The 13,226-nt window shown below is 38.9% G+C and overlaps 1 protein-coding gene across 1 annotated transcript in view; it reads right to left on the bottom strand.

Moving 5' to 3' along the window:
- CPE (carboxypeptidase E) overlaps positions 1-13,187 on the bottom strand; it is a 20,383-nt gene extending 7,196 nt beyond the window's left edge. Inside the window, exons 1-5 of the mRNA XM_009893777.1 lie at positions 13,181-13,187; positions 10,838-11,034; positions 8,823-8,990; positions 7,766-7,883; positions 6,581-6,764 (exon numbers count right to left, since the gene is read on the bottom strand). Coding sequence (XP_009892079.1) covers positions 6,581-6,764; positions 7,766-7,883; positions 8,823-8,990; positions 10,838-11,034; positions 13,181-13,187 — 674 coding nt within the window. The remainder of the gene's footprint in view (positions 1-6,580; positions 6,765-7,765; positions 7,884-8,822; positions 8,991-10,837; positions 11,035-13,180) is intronic.
- Positions 13,188-13,226: the final 39 nt, after the last annotated feature.

The following is a 13,226-nucleotide window of genomic DNA, read 5'->3' as shown; positions in this document are numbered from 1 at the left end:
AGTTAGTGATGCATTTTGCATGGTTCTGCGGTAAACAGATTAAAAGGGGACATGTGAGATGCTGGGGCTGTTAAGAAAAGAATAGCTATAAATACAGTTGGTGCATTTCTATTTAATCAGCTTAGTTCTGAAACCAGAGGCATTAAATCAGAGAAACCAACAAGACAATTAATTCCTCAAAACATTTTCTTCCCAAGGAAAGTTTAGAAAGACTTAACACCTGGCCTGTATACTCCTACCTGACACGTCTTTGGATAGCTGACATATAAATTACTTTTATTTCTCTTCAGGAACATAAAATTATTTCTGATTATGGCTAAAATATTTGCCAATGAAAGTAAAATGTGATCACTTTTTAAACCAAGACGAATGACAATTAATTATAAAGCAAATGAAACATGACAAAGTGCCTTTGAAAAAAAGGTTTATACAGACTGGTCCAAAATGTGAGGTTTTTTCTCTGAAAATACAGGGTTTCAATTTAGTAACATTTTATAAGAAAAGCATCTGTTTGCTAAGGAATATCCTTTGTCAAGCTTCCCAGCACAAATTCCAAATATTTATGATTTTCCACCCCAAAAAATACAAAAGCAAACTTCCTATAAACTTCATTTACACAGAAATTTTTCTATGGATAGGGGTATTTTCCACCCAATCAATGCCTCTGCAAAATCAGTAATCGATACATTAAGAGAAACATTTTTAATGCACTTTAATCATAGGAATTTAAAAATACATACAGTAGCATCATCACTAGGAATAAAAACCTGATGGGAAAGAGGTACTGTCTTACACTTCTGAGTCCCTCCACTTACTACACAGAAATATTGGCTACATTCTCAAATCAGTCAATCGATAACCAAAGCGGTTTCCAATTTTGTAACTGGATCAATCAGCTGGAGAAGGACTGTGGCTGTCCCCAGAAAGGTTATAAATATATTCTTTGCAGAAGCTGACACAGAACTAGTTCTTGCCTTCCCAGTCTAGCTCGCTAGCAGAGTCAGTGGATTCTCAAATGGAGGACTAAAAAGAAAAACGCTACCAAGCATTTTGAGCATCCCCATGGAGTTCACTGAGGGATTTAAAAGTGCTCCAAACACAACTAATTCATTCAGCCCTATGTTCCCCCATGCAAGCTACGTATGAGACCTAATGCAGTCTCTTTACTGAAGCCCCGGTGTTGCGCACCAGTCCAGAAATGTCCAGAGAGCTGATGTCATATCCAAAAGAGAACACTGAGGGCAGCGAACAGATTGAGTCAGGTGGGATTTTGCCAACGCATTAGTGTGATTCTATTTTCTGTCAACCAGGCAACAAGACTCCTAACTACTGACAGGAACAGGGATTTGCAGATTCCTAAAAGAACCTTTCTCTTTCTAAGCCTTTTTAAAATGGCTGAAAAATGAGGACACAGAAGGCAAAGATGCTCTTGGGAGGGACAGCTCTGATGTTCCACCAGGCAGAATGCAAGATGGACCATTCAGCAGTACACAGCAAGAGAGCAGCAGTCATGAGTAAAATCCTGACAGCAGAGCTGACTGCCAGGCATCTGTTCCAGACACTAGATAATGTTGTTTTCTTGATATTTGCCTTTCTTCTACAAGAAAGAATCCATGAAGAGGAGAACTGGGAGCTGAAGGGCATGATGTCATTTCACTGCGGTGCCAATTCTGTGGAAGATTCTCCCTCTTCTCCATGTCCCAAACCAAGGTGATAGTCAGGGATGCCCTAGTTTCTCAAGGACAGAATAAAGAAACAATATATTTTCCAGGTTTGTGCAATGTCCATATGCCATAGTTTGTTTCCCAGCTCCTGCCCTGGACCACAGTTTGTATGTGCTGCTCCTAAAAAAATTCAGCTTTGCATCACTGAGGTGCAGGTGATGATCTGAATCTCTGGGACGGAGAATGGGATGAAGATAGCCTAGATCTAAACTACTACATCTGTAATCTGGAGAGCACCAGGCTGGCTACATGCAATTTGCACCTTACCTGCCTGTTCAATATGGTAATTAGGTGCAACATCCAAGAAATCGATACATTTCAAAAGATTTATTCAACACTGCAGGAACTTTGCCGCCACTGGTCAAGCTCTCTAATTTCTCTATTCCTTCTTGTTATGCACATGGCATACATCACAGGCACGCACACCACTGCACTCCCAAAGCCTCTCATTTTAACAAAGGCTAGCACAAAACTAACTTTCCCATACTTCAACAGAGACCACTCCCTGAAGATCAGAACGGCTCAGCAGGCCTCAGATAGAACTGAGATTCATGCCCTGCACTGCTGACCACGAGTAGGACTCATCTTTGAAACTGAGCAACACAAACACTCCTCTGTTGCACTGCTTAACTGTCCTGAAGGACTACAGTGTCTTTATGTCAGTACTCACATGAACAAGCTTAGAATACGGGACAAAATTAATTTCTTCAGCTTTTAAAGAAAGAACTCCAACCTTCACACAGAAAGTGGAGTGCAGGGTGTGCCCCCGGCACCAGAATTACTTGGACTTTGAATTACAAGCTACAGCACTAAGCTAGTTCATCTTCTACACTTAAAGACAGCAACTTTTAGCAGGACAGGATGAACTTGAGACTTGTGCATAATAGGGACAACATGTGTCTCCTACATGGGTTGTATAAAATCCTAAAAAAATTTACCTACCATTGCTTCCAAAACTGGTAACATGAAAGGTAATTCAAGTTAGGAGTGAATTAATTGAGTGCCAAGGGTGATTTGAGAGTATCTGAAAATAAAAAGACACTTAAACAATAGCCTAATACTACAGCAACGTAAGCTGCTTTGAAATACTATTTTTGTAATGACATGAATCTGATTAGACCCAGGTGACTCTGTAACGACAGAACAAGCAGAATAGGCATGTGGCTAACTAGTAATTCATTGCTATCTGCTCTTCTCATTTGTATTTCCAAACAGATATTCCACACAAAACATACATTAAAAAAACATTATTGATGTTGAAAAGTTATGCACTCAACAGCTAAGGAAACGCCAAAATTAAAGCTGTCTGTGCAAATTTAATTTGGCTTTCTTGTGCATAAGTGAAATCATTAATTACATACTGATAGGGAGAAGACCAGAGTTAAAAATAACTTGGATTTTATGTACAGGTTTGTTTTTCCCTGGGGTCTGGTGGCTAAAAGGGCCTTTCCTGAATACAGAAGAATGACCTCTTTGCCTCTGCTTAATGGTCTCTGCAAAACCTACAAGGATGAACTAATTACAGATGACAAATAATACGAAGCCAGTGTAACAGGCATCACAGTCTCAGATTTAGCACAAAGATGCTGTTGGGGGAGATATTTTCTCTGTGCCCCTGCTCCACAGAAGAAAGTAACTACTAAGCAGGTAACGGTGAGAAAAACCTCACAGCAAAGTGTATTAAGAGATGGAAGCAAGTGTCAAATATTCCTGTACATCATCTGCTCTCTCCACCCCAAAACCTGAATGGGGAATTGCCACCTTGCCTGCGGTGGATGAAGAAAGCCTGAGGTTTCACAAGAGGAAAGGACAGAACACCAATGCAATAGAGGGTTCATCCTTACTTCCAGTTTGAGACCAGGGCTGCTACCAGACTTTTCTGCCACCAGACTTTCAGCCTTTCTACTGAAAGAACTCAGGTATTCAGAAAAAAACATATGCGAAAGCAACCCATACTCACACAAGAGAGCCACCCATATATTATCCCTGCATAGTGAGGAACCAATGAAGACTGCTGCTGGCCCACCATGCAGTGCTGTCTTTTACAGAAGGTAGAAGTTCCCGTGGGTGAATGATACGGGCAAAGAAATCAATGCAGCACAACTGGAAGCACCGTAATAAGATCTAGAGGGCAACAGCAACTTCAGTAATTTATTAGAAAGAAAAATCAGCCCTTTCTGGGTCAGATTGGTCAGATTCAGCTCTTGGAGTGAATAGATGCTGTCCAAGGCAGTGTCTAGGAGAGCACAGCCTCCCTCGCTTAGCTCAGCTGTCCTCCATTCTCTCCTTTTTCCTTCTCTCACCACTGCTCTGCTAAAGCCATGCAATCCTTTCTACAACAAAGGCAGCGCTCCAGTGCCTACTCACCTCTTTTCTATCTCAATTCCCAGGCACGTTGTTTCAGTTCTCCCCCTTTCTCTATAAACTTGTGGCAAGTCCTCTTTTATTTTGCCTCCGCTCAACCCAGGGAGATCACACAGGGATGTGAGCCTAACCTCTAGATGCCCACAGGACACTGAAATACTCTCACGCCCCCACGCAGGACCCAGAACAGCCCACAGCAACCCAAAGGTGCAAAGGCAGAGAAGCACCACCTCAGCCCCAAAACAGAGCAAATACCATGGAGACAAGGTCTTTGGAGAGTTCCTCTTGATAAATTCGAAACTCTGGTAAGGATATACAATGAAACACTTTTCCTAAAGCAATACAGATGGCTTTTCAATAGCTTATACCACTGCTAACTTTGAGTGCGCTATCACATGGAGAGCCAAAGGTCACTGATGCAACAGATAACTTACCACACTTGAGTTTCCAGACAGAGCTTTTAGAACTAAAGCTACCAAGAAAATTTTCACTTGAACTAAGCAATGTTTAGTTATTTTTCTTAGCACTAGACGTGGAAACAACAGAACTGTTTTCGCTGAACTATTTTTGGGGTTTTTTAAGTCAGTCTGTAGCAAACATTACCATGGCAGTCTTGTTCAAAAGTTGCAGCTTCTCAGCTGATTTCTACACTTGGAAAAAAAAAAAAAAAACAGATTCATGCTGTTTGGTCCCAAGTATATTGCTGCCTCTCTCTTTTTGTTAATTAGCTGTACCATATTAGGACTATAGATCCTGGTTAGAACTCAGATTCCTGTCTACTAACTCCGTACAAATACATGAGAAAAAGAAAGAGCTCACTTGGGGAACTTGCAGTCTAACTTAAAATAAGATCCAAAAGGAGGAAATAATTCAAACTTTCCAACAAGTTTTTCCAATGGAAAAATGTGCTTTTAGCGTGTGCAGTTTAGTAAGAATCAAAGCATTTCATCAAAACAATGGAAAGATTTTTTTTATAGCATTTTCCTAAGGAAAAAGAAGCTGACATTAACTATGTCCATGTTTTTATAGTTAATACTTAATATTTCATTAAGATAATTTTTTTTACTGAATTGAAAAAAATTAACTATTAAACCTCTCAATGTTTTGTTTATATTGAGGTGTTGGTTATTTTTTTTTCAAATTATGCAAACTCTGTTTTGTCAAGGGTGTTTTAACAGTTTCAATTTGAAGTCTGTGGAAAGCTTCAGACAAAGGGAAATTTTTGCTTTTCAGTCATATTCAGAACCGTCAACATTTTACCTTACACCCGGTCCCTGGCACCCGTGGTACCACAGCAGAGGAGACATGCTGCTCCTGTGAAGATTGGGAATAACAGCTCTAAGTTTAAGCAGGTGAGCACTGCTGTGTAGGCTGCATGAGCACTGCCAGTCATTGTTCTGCTTCTAATGTCTTCATATGAGCTTAATTATTTTCCTCTTCTAGTACCCCCTTTACAGCAACAGGAGCAGAGTTAGGCTACCACCTAAGCTGTCCTAATGCTTTGAGAGATTCCTTCTCACTCAAGGTAAAAACTTAAAATTCATCCAAAGACTGTAATAGAATATTAAGAGGAAAGCAAACAATGAAACTGGTACGCATGTTCAAAGTTACCTGGTACAAATCAACAACGCCAATGCACAGACAAATCACTCCAACGTAAGCTGAGTTTCTAGCTCAGAAATCCTCAGCTCACTTTTCACTCCAAAGTCTCATCCAAGTTTAGCAAACACAGAAGACTCCAAACTTTATCTGTCCCAACACCTCTTTGTCTCAGTTTACAAAGAAAATGACATATCAAAATTCTTAGTAAAAAGGAAAGAAATGTCTTGTTTCAGGCTACTCTTCTAGACTTCTCCTGCAAAATTAGTGTTCAAGGGGTGAGAGTAGCTCTGCTGTTCCTCTGCACACATAAGGCTCTACCAAAGTCTAGGGGAAGACTACTGGGGCAGGAATCAGGCACTAATTAAGCCACAAAGCATGGAAATGCAAGTATCTTCACAGCTGGATTTTGTTCCCATGGAAATCAAAGGCCAAACTCCCATTGTCAATAACATTGCAAAATCAGGCCTCTCCACTTCTTTCAAGGTTGGATGCTTTCATTATTGAGGTTAAAATGAACAGTCAGTAGCCTGCTCTCTCTCATCAGGGTTTGCTCGGAGATTTTTTACTCTTTTATTAATTAAAAAAAACCTCTTAAGCTCTCATGATAGCATAGCAATCACTCACCCAGTGTAGAACTAGTAAATTTGCAAACCTTGAGTGGAGAAACACTGTATAAAAAGCAATAAAAAAAGGAATATTTTAATAGGCATCATGATGAGCTTTAGGGGATTGTGTAGATGTACTGCAGTGAGTGGTCTTTCTCTGATTTATCCTTAACCACACCAAAAGTTGTGAATAACCTGTGGTACTCCAGTCTGTAATTAAACCAGTAAAAAAATCAAGCTTAAAACAACCACCAGTGACACTGAACCCCCACGCAGTGGGGCTCACCTCCTGGGACGCTGTACCATGCACCGCCATTAGTTGTTCCATCCACAAAGCTGCTGTCATCGTCATTTTTACGACACGGTGGTCTGTTTGGATCAGACATAGCGGGATTAAAAGAAGAATAACTGCGAGCCAGGCTTTGAAAAATAGCATCATCAGGGCAGGAGCTGTATTCGTGAGCGCTGCCTAAGGAGGAAAAAAGAGTCCAGGAACAAGGATTGTTAAAATGGCAGTCATACCAACTGGGCTCACAGCCTCGATTACCGGCACTGCACAGCAGGACTGTGCCTGGAAATTCTCTGTACATGAGTAAGTGTCCTACAGCATCACAAACTAATATAGCATTATCTTAATAACATTAACATTTCCCCAATACTTTGTCAATGGGGCAACCTGGTACAGGCAATTATTAAGGTGACTATTCATATCAGTCCTAATATTTATGAAAATATTAATGTCAAAGTGCACCACAAAATCTAAGCTATTCTAGGCTTTAGACATTTTCTTAGTACACACAACATAGAAAAAGGTCTCTCCCAAAAGAGTTTTACAGTCTGATATTAAAAGGATTTGCAATTAAGCTGCGAGAAAGTAGACTGCAGGAAGACAATCACAAACAATACCATCATCTCACAACCATTTCAGTCATGTGCACATCCCCTAGTGGCAGAAAAAACAAACTAATATTGCTGTGCGCTAAATGATAACATCTCTGCCACAACGTGGTCCTTTTTAGATGGGACCAATACTGAGAAAGTGGAAACAATGATGGCTGTTTCTATTAGCACACTAGCGCTTTCAGAAATTCACTTTTTAAAGGTGCAAGTAGAGAAACTTTAGATCATAGAGGCAGCCAAGACACATCTCTCTCGCCTCAGTTAACAGGGTACAAACAGGCCCAGTTAGTTTCAGTGCTAAGCTGTCGTGATTAAAATATCTGAGGGACCACGATTCCCTCAGGTATTACATCATTTTTGTGATGTAACTCTACCGAAGCAAACTATCATCTTCAAAACTAGAAAATGTGGTCATACAGTGACTAGCTTTAAACATGTGATTAATATGCTCAAATAAGTCATGACAATGCAATGACATGATGTTTACAAAGCAGACCTTAGGCAGCAGTGAAATAAGCATAGAATGTAATTTCTATCTCCTACTATTTCGTATTGACTTCTATTACATACCACTCCGAGTCTCATCATAAGGATAGTTTGCAACAAGGTCTCCTCCATGAAGATTGGCAGAGAGCACAAAGGGAATATCCATAATCCAGTGAATGACACCTTTTGTTTCAGGAGCAAGCTACAACAAAATAGCATTACCAGCAGTTACAAATTCATAATTCAACGTAGCGACTTATTCAATTTTATAAAGTGGGCTTAATTATTATCACATATACTGTGCAAGACATTGAAACGAACCACAATTTTATTTTGGCTTCAGAGAGAACTGAATCAGTCCTTTACATCAGATTTATACTTAGACTTATATTAATCTACTTAATTTATAAAACTGGTGTAAATTACTTCAGAATAAGACCCCAAATAAAGCAATCTCAATCTTCTACTTCTTCCCATTATGGCTAAAATAAGCCTACTAAATTTTAAACCAAGGAAAACAAGCTAATTCAAAATAAACGTTGGTAGGTTTTTCTCTGCACAGAAAGTAAAATTACTTCATTTAATAATTTGCATTTGAAGACAAAATATGGCTATTAAGGCCACAATCCTATGGGACTGCAGGCGCACCACTGTATTTTCTAGAACCTCCTCTGGGGGTAAACAAAAGAAGATAAAAATCCCTCCAGATATACGCCTGTATATTTAAGGCTTAAGCTTAACAAAAATGCATGTGTTATATGTGAGAATAGCTATCTAGCCAGCAGTGTAATTATACACAAGTGAATTTCTGGCAGTGGTAAAAATGCAGAATATCTGCAAGAATAGCTTCAAACCAAGGGAGAAGACTACACAATCTCTGGCTTTAAAAATTAAACATGTTTTGTGTGAGGAATTGTCTAAGGATTAAGCAATGTGGATCAAAAGGGTTTACTACAGCAAAGCATTTTGAGAAAAACTTCAAGAAGCATCAAATGGATAGATTTAACAAAATGAACAAAATATTTAGAAGAACGTGAATCGTAAAGACCACACACGCATCTCTTACAGGTCGCTACGTGCCTGCTTGCGTAAAAGGGAAGAGGTGTGCATGTAAGTGACCCGATATTCAGCCCCTACTTACCTTCGGGTTCTGGTCCACAGCTTTTTTCATGTTTTTCAGCAGATGGTTGTTTGGGCCACCTTCTTTCTCATTAACATAGACTATTCTATCAAGATCAGGGAAGTTTCGATTTAGATCTATCCCTTGGGCATTACTTCGACCAACAAACCAGTCTTTAAGTTCACCGGGCTGAATGAGGAAAAGGAACAGAAAGAGAAGGGAGATGAGTAGACTCAGGAGATTACATATCAAGGTTTATATGGGCATATTTAGCCACGCATGTTCAAATCATGGGTTTTCTTCTCATGGTCTCGAGAATAAGAAGGGATCATGTGGGAATAAAAACTTCTGAAGCACCAAAAGCTGAGTCACCCCTACTTCTTCCCTAGAGCTCTGTGGGAACAAAACCGACCTCCATTTCACTGAGGGTCTCGGAGGATAGGATCATTCTCATAGTGGCAGATCTGGACTAAGGATGGGCAAAATTGCCAACAGCATCAGATTTTCCAGTGTCTGCTGAGTCTTCCCCTGAGACATGGCTTTCCCCCATTGCCTCATGCCCATGCTCATGAATTACAAACCTCATTTTAGTGAGCCTCAGAGCAGCTGTAGATTTATCAGCCAGCCACAAGGAACATTCACACTTGTTTCAAAGTTCCTCTAAATAGCTTCAAGGTAAAGGAGGACCTTAACTTTTATTTCCCTAAGATTTTTATGGTGTCTGTCAGGTCCGTTCACTGCAATGGTGACACTGAATAAAGATGCAGTGAGAATTTTTGCAAAAATCTTTTCTTTAAAGTGATTCCCTAAAACAGGTTTTGGTTTGAATGCCTTCAGAGCACACAGCCTTCCCTAGCTTGTCTCTGTAAGCTTTCAGTACTCTGTAAAGCAAGTTTAGTTTGATTACTGGTTTTAATCTTGGGGTACGTGGAATCTACTGTCACACATTCTGTACAGGATCAAGATACTGCTAAATTAGAATAACAGCAGCACTAAAGCATGCCAACTTGTAAGGCAACCGTGTAAAAGCAAGTGTACTTTGACAAAGGAGCAAAAGTTTCAAATAATGTTATTACAGAATCTCTACAGGGAGAGATTTCAAAGAAGTAAAACACTGCACCAATTTGAGGACAGCTTCTGCTTCATTGCCACGAGAGGGAGACATACGACCAAGTATGGTTTAAGAGAGTTCTGCTCGGGTTTATTTTTTTTTAAAGACTTCATGAGAATCAGTTTAATAAAGATCTTAATAAGGTTTGACTTATTTAATCACCAAAAAAAAATAGTCACATTAAAAGATTTAACATTTCCATCGGAATTTGAAAAATAAATACAACTTGTAAAACAAGATAATTCTTATTTTTGTTTAGAATATAATACACACCAGAAGCTGTATGTAACAGGGTCCTATTTGGCCTCTATTTGCTAATTACACATTAACACATTACATGCTTCTTGACTGAGTCGCCATCCTAAAATATATGCTACACTTTCTTGTCCAATAGTTTAATTAAAGTATCTCATGCCTGATATTAAGAATCAAAGTTATGCATGTTAAAAAGTTTGCTCGTTTTGGCACCAAGCTCTGATGAATGCGACTAATTCATGTAAGTGCACTTACATAAGAATATTCTTACAGGAAACATCAGCTTTCCCTTTTCTTCCACTTTTGAAACATGGTGCATTACTAGAAGTTACTTGTTTAGGAAGCAGTTCAGTCAGTGAACTTAGATGAAAGACTATGCATGAAACATAAACATCATTATATTTTAAAATATAGTAAACTCACTTACAAAAGAGATGGCTATTTGTTGAAAACCAAAGGATAAAGTCCTCCTTGTTAAACAGAACAAGCCTACTGTTCTATTAAAAAAAACTTCAGTTTTGCTGTTCCAGTCAACAATCACCACCAAGAGTTCACGTATCCGTAAAACTGCTAGTCCAAGTGTCATTAAGCTTCTAAGGTTCATACAGACATTGATAACTATTTTTATATACCTTTATATTTTTATATATACCTTTATATTTTTACAAACCTGGGATGCTGCCTTCTCAAAGCCATCCGGGTTCAAAGATGGCATGATATGGATACGTGTGCTATGGATCAAGTTGATAATAGTTTCATTTCCTTTCTGGTATTCATTACACAAGTACTGAGCCAAGAAGATGAGCAACTCCCTTCCGACAGCTTCATTCCCATGCATATTCCCAACATACTTAAACTCCGGTTCTCCTGCAAGAAAAAGGAAGAGCATGTCTTAGAACAACACATACAAATCACCCATGGGCTAGATCGCACAGCACACCTGAGATGCAGGTATCACTGTCACTACAACCGGTCACCATATCCCCAGGATGCTACAAGCCTCCTTCAGAAAAGTGGATTTAGGTTTTTTCCTAAACTCTCACTAAACAAATAGTAAGTTATATTCAACTGTTTGCCAAAGGCAGAGAAAGAATACCAGAGGACAACACACGACAAAAAAAATACTAAGCATGGCCACTAACATTACTGCTGTTGAGATCTAATGCAATTGATGCCTCAATACTACAAAAGAGTGCCTTGATTAGATAGTTTTTCAATATATAAACTGACACTAACAGAGCTTATCTTTAACATTCTCTCAAAGATTAGACTAAGCTACTAGACTAAGCACTACACATGTTAAACTGCAATTCTTTTACGAAAGCATTGCCAGTGAACAGCTGTTGATCGGAGGGATCTGAAAAATCTTATTCAGCAGTTGTTTGGGATATTCAGCTCAGACTTTACGAAGCAAGTGCAATAACCTAACTCATAAAATGAATCATTCCTATTTAACATTCCAATAAACAGTCCAGTATTAAATATATACATAAACATTCCACATAGAATAATGAATACCTATATGGAATGATTATGTATATATTTAATGTTGATTTAATGTATTGTATTTTCACATATAACATTCAATGTATAATATGTATTCAGTATATATTCTATATAAATTCATATATATATTCAATATATCAATAAGCAGTCCGATATTCCCAATTGCTCATTAGTCACATTCTCATGACCCTAGACATGAAAACCACACAAGATAGGTCTTACAGAGGTGTGAAGGCTATACCTTTTAAAAGACTACATTTTGAGCCCTAATTCCAGAGAGGTTTTAGTACAATATAAATACCTGAATGAGATTAAAAGGATTGTCCTGGAACTAAAATGAGGAATATGCTGTTTTCTGAGTTGAAGCCCCTTTTTCCCTTATCCTTTTCTTTTTTAAATACTGTTCTGCTGCCATAATAGCTTTAAACAAACATTCTTCTGATTATGTGCTCTGAACAGTCTTTGAAGATACTTTGCAGTAGCCTTTAGCACTATCACACAGGCAAATTCAAGCCAGGAAGTGTGTTACACAAACGAGACCTAAATAATTGCTAATCAAGCGCACAGCCGTATCTACTTATGACTCTTCAGTCTGCGCTTGTTAACCTTAATCCAGTGATAAGATGCTAGCAGACAGAGGGCTATTAATACTGTGACTTCTTTCCTTCCAGCTAAGTTGTTTCTGTACATATGGATTCATCCCTGATTTTTTTTGTCAGATAGGTTAAAAAGTTTTCTAGTTTCAGTGAGATATAGCTTCGTTTTATCTGATACACACAATGGCATTACTGTGACTAAAACCCTCCATTTCCTCCTTTGGCATTGAGCTCCTATTTACTGTTTTTTCTCATCTGTTAATACCAGGGAATGCAAGAGGGCTAATTACCAAGACCATGCAATCAACCCAGTGCCATTAAAACAGATGGATACTGTTTGATAAAACACGCAGCACTGCACATCACATAGTCTCATAATTAGAATACTCATGCATATGCATACTGGCATGCTACTTATGGGAAAAGTGCTTCACAAGCTATCAGGTGAATTTGTTGCTGCGGTAAATACGAACACTGTTGCATCTTGCATTTGTGGTTTTCCCTAGGACATCACTAAGGAAGCCTGAAGGAGAAATCATTTCTCCTGATTCTCAGCCCTGTGGATTAATGCCCTGCCTTTCTCTCCCGCTTGAATTTTACAGGCCTGGCTCAAATGAAGAAATAGAAACATGTTTCCCATACGGTACTGCTTGCCCCCTTCCCCAAAGAATCATTAACAGTGTTTAGAAGGGTTCATGAAAACAGGCACAGGTTCTATAGTGAACCAAAAGTACAGCCTCATCTACAGCACATTTTCAATGGTAATGACCCGTCTCAAACGAGCATTAAAAGCAGTTCAGGAAGAGGTAAAGAGAGTCATTGGAAATACGGAAAGTCTTTCCCGTGAAAAGTAATTGAAGAAATCAGCCCCATTTTCCTTAGAAAGAATAATAAGGGACAGTCAAATATACCGGCCATTGTGGCACGCAGGAACTGGTCTGGAAAGCAGCACTTCCC

This window comes from Charadrius vociferus, unplaced genomic scaffold (assembly GCF_000708025.1).
Source record: "Charadrius vociferus isolate BGI_N301 unplaced genomic scaffold, ASM70802v2 scaffold59, whole genome shotgun sequence".
Taxonomy (NCBI): Eukaryota; Metazoa; Chordata; class Aves; order Charadriiformes; family Charadriidae; genus Charadrius; species Charadrius vociferus.
This window is presented reverse-complemented; position numbering and strand designations above follow the sequence as displayed.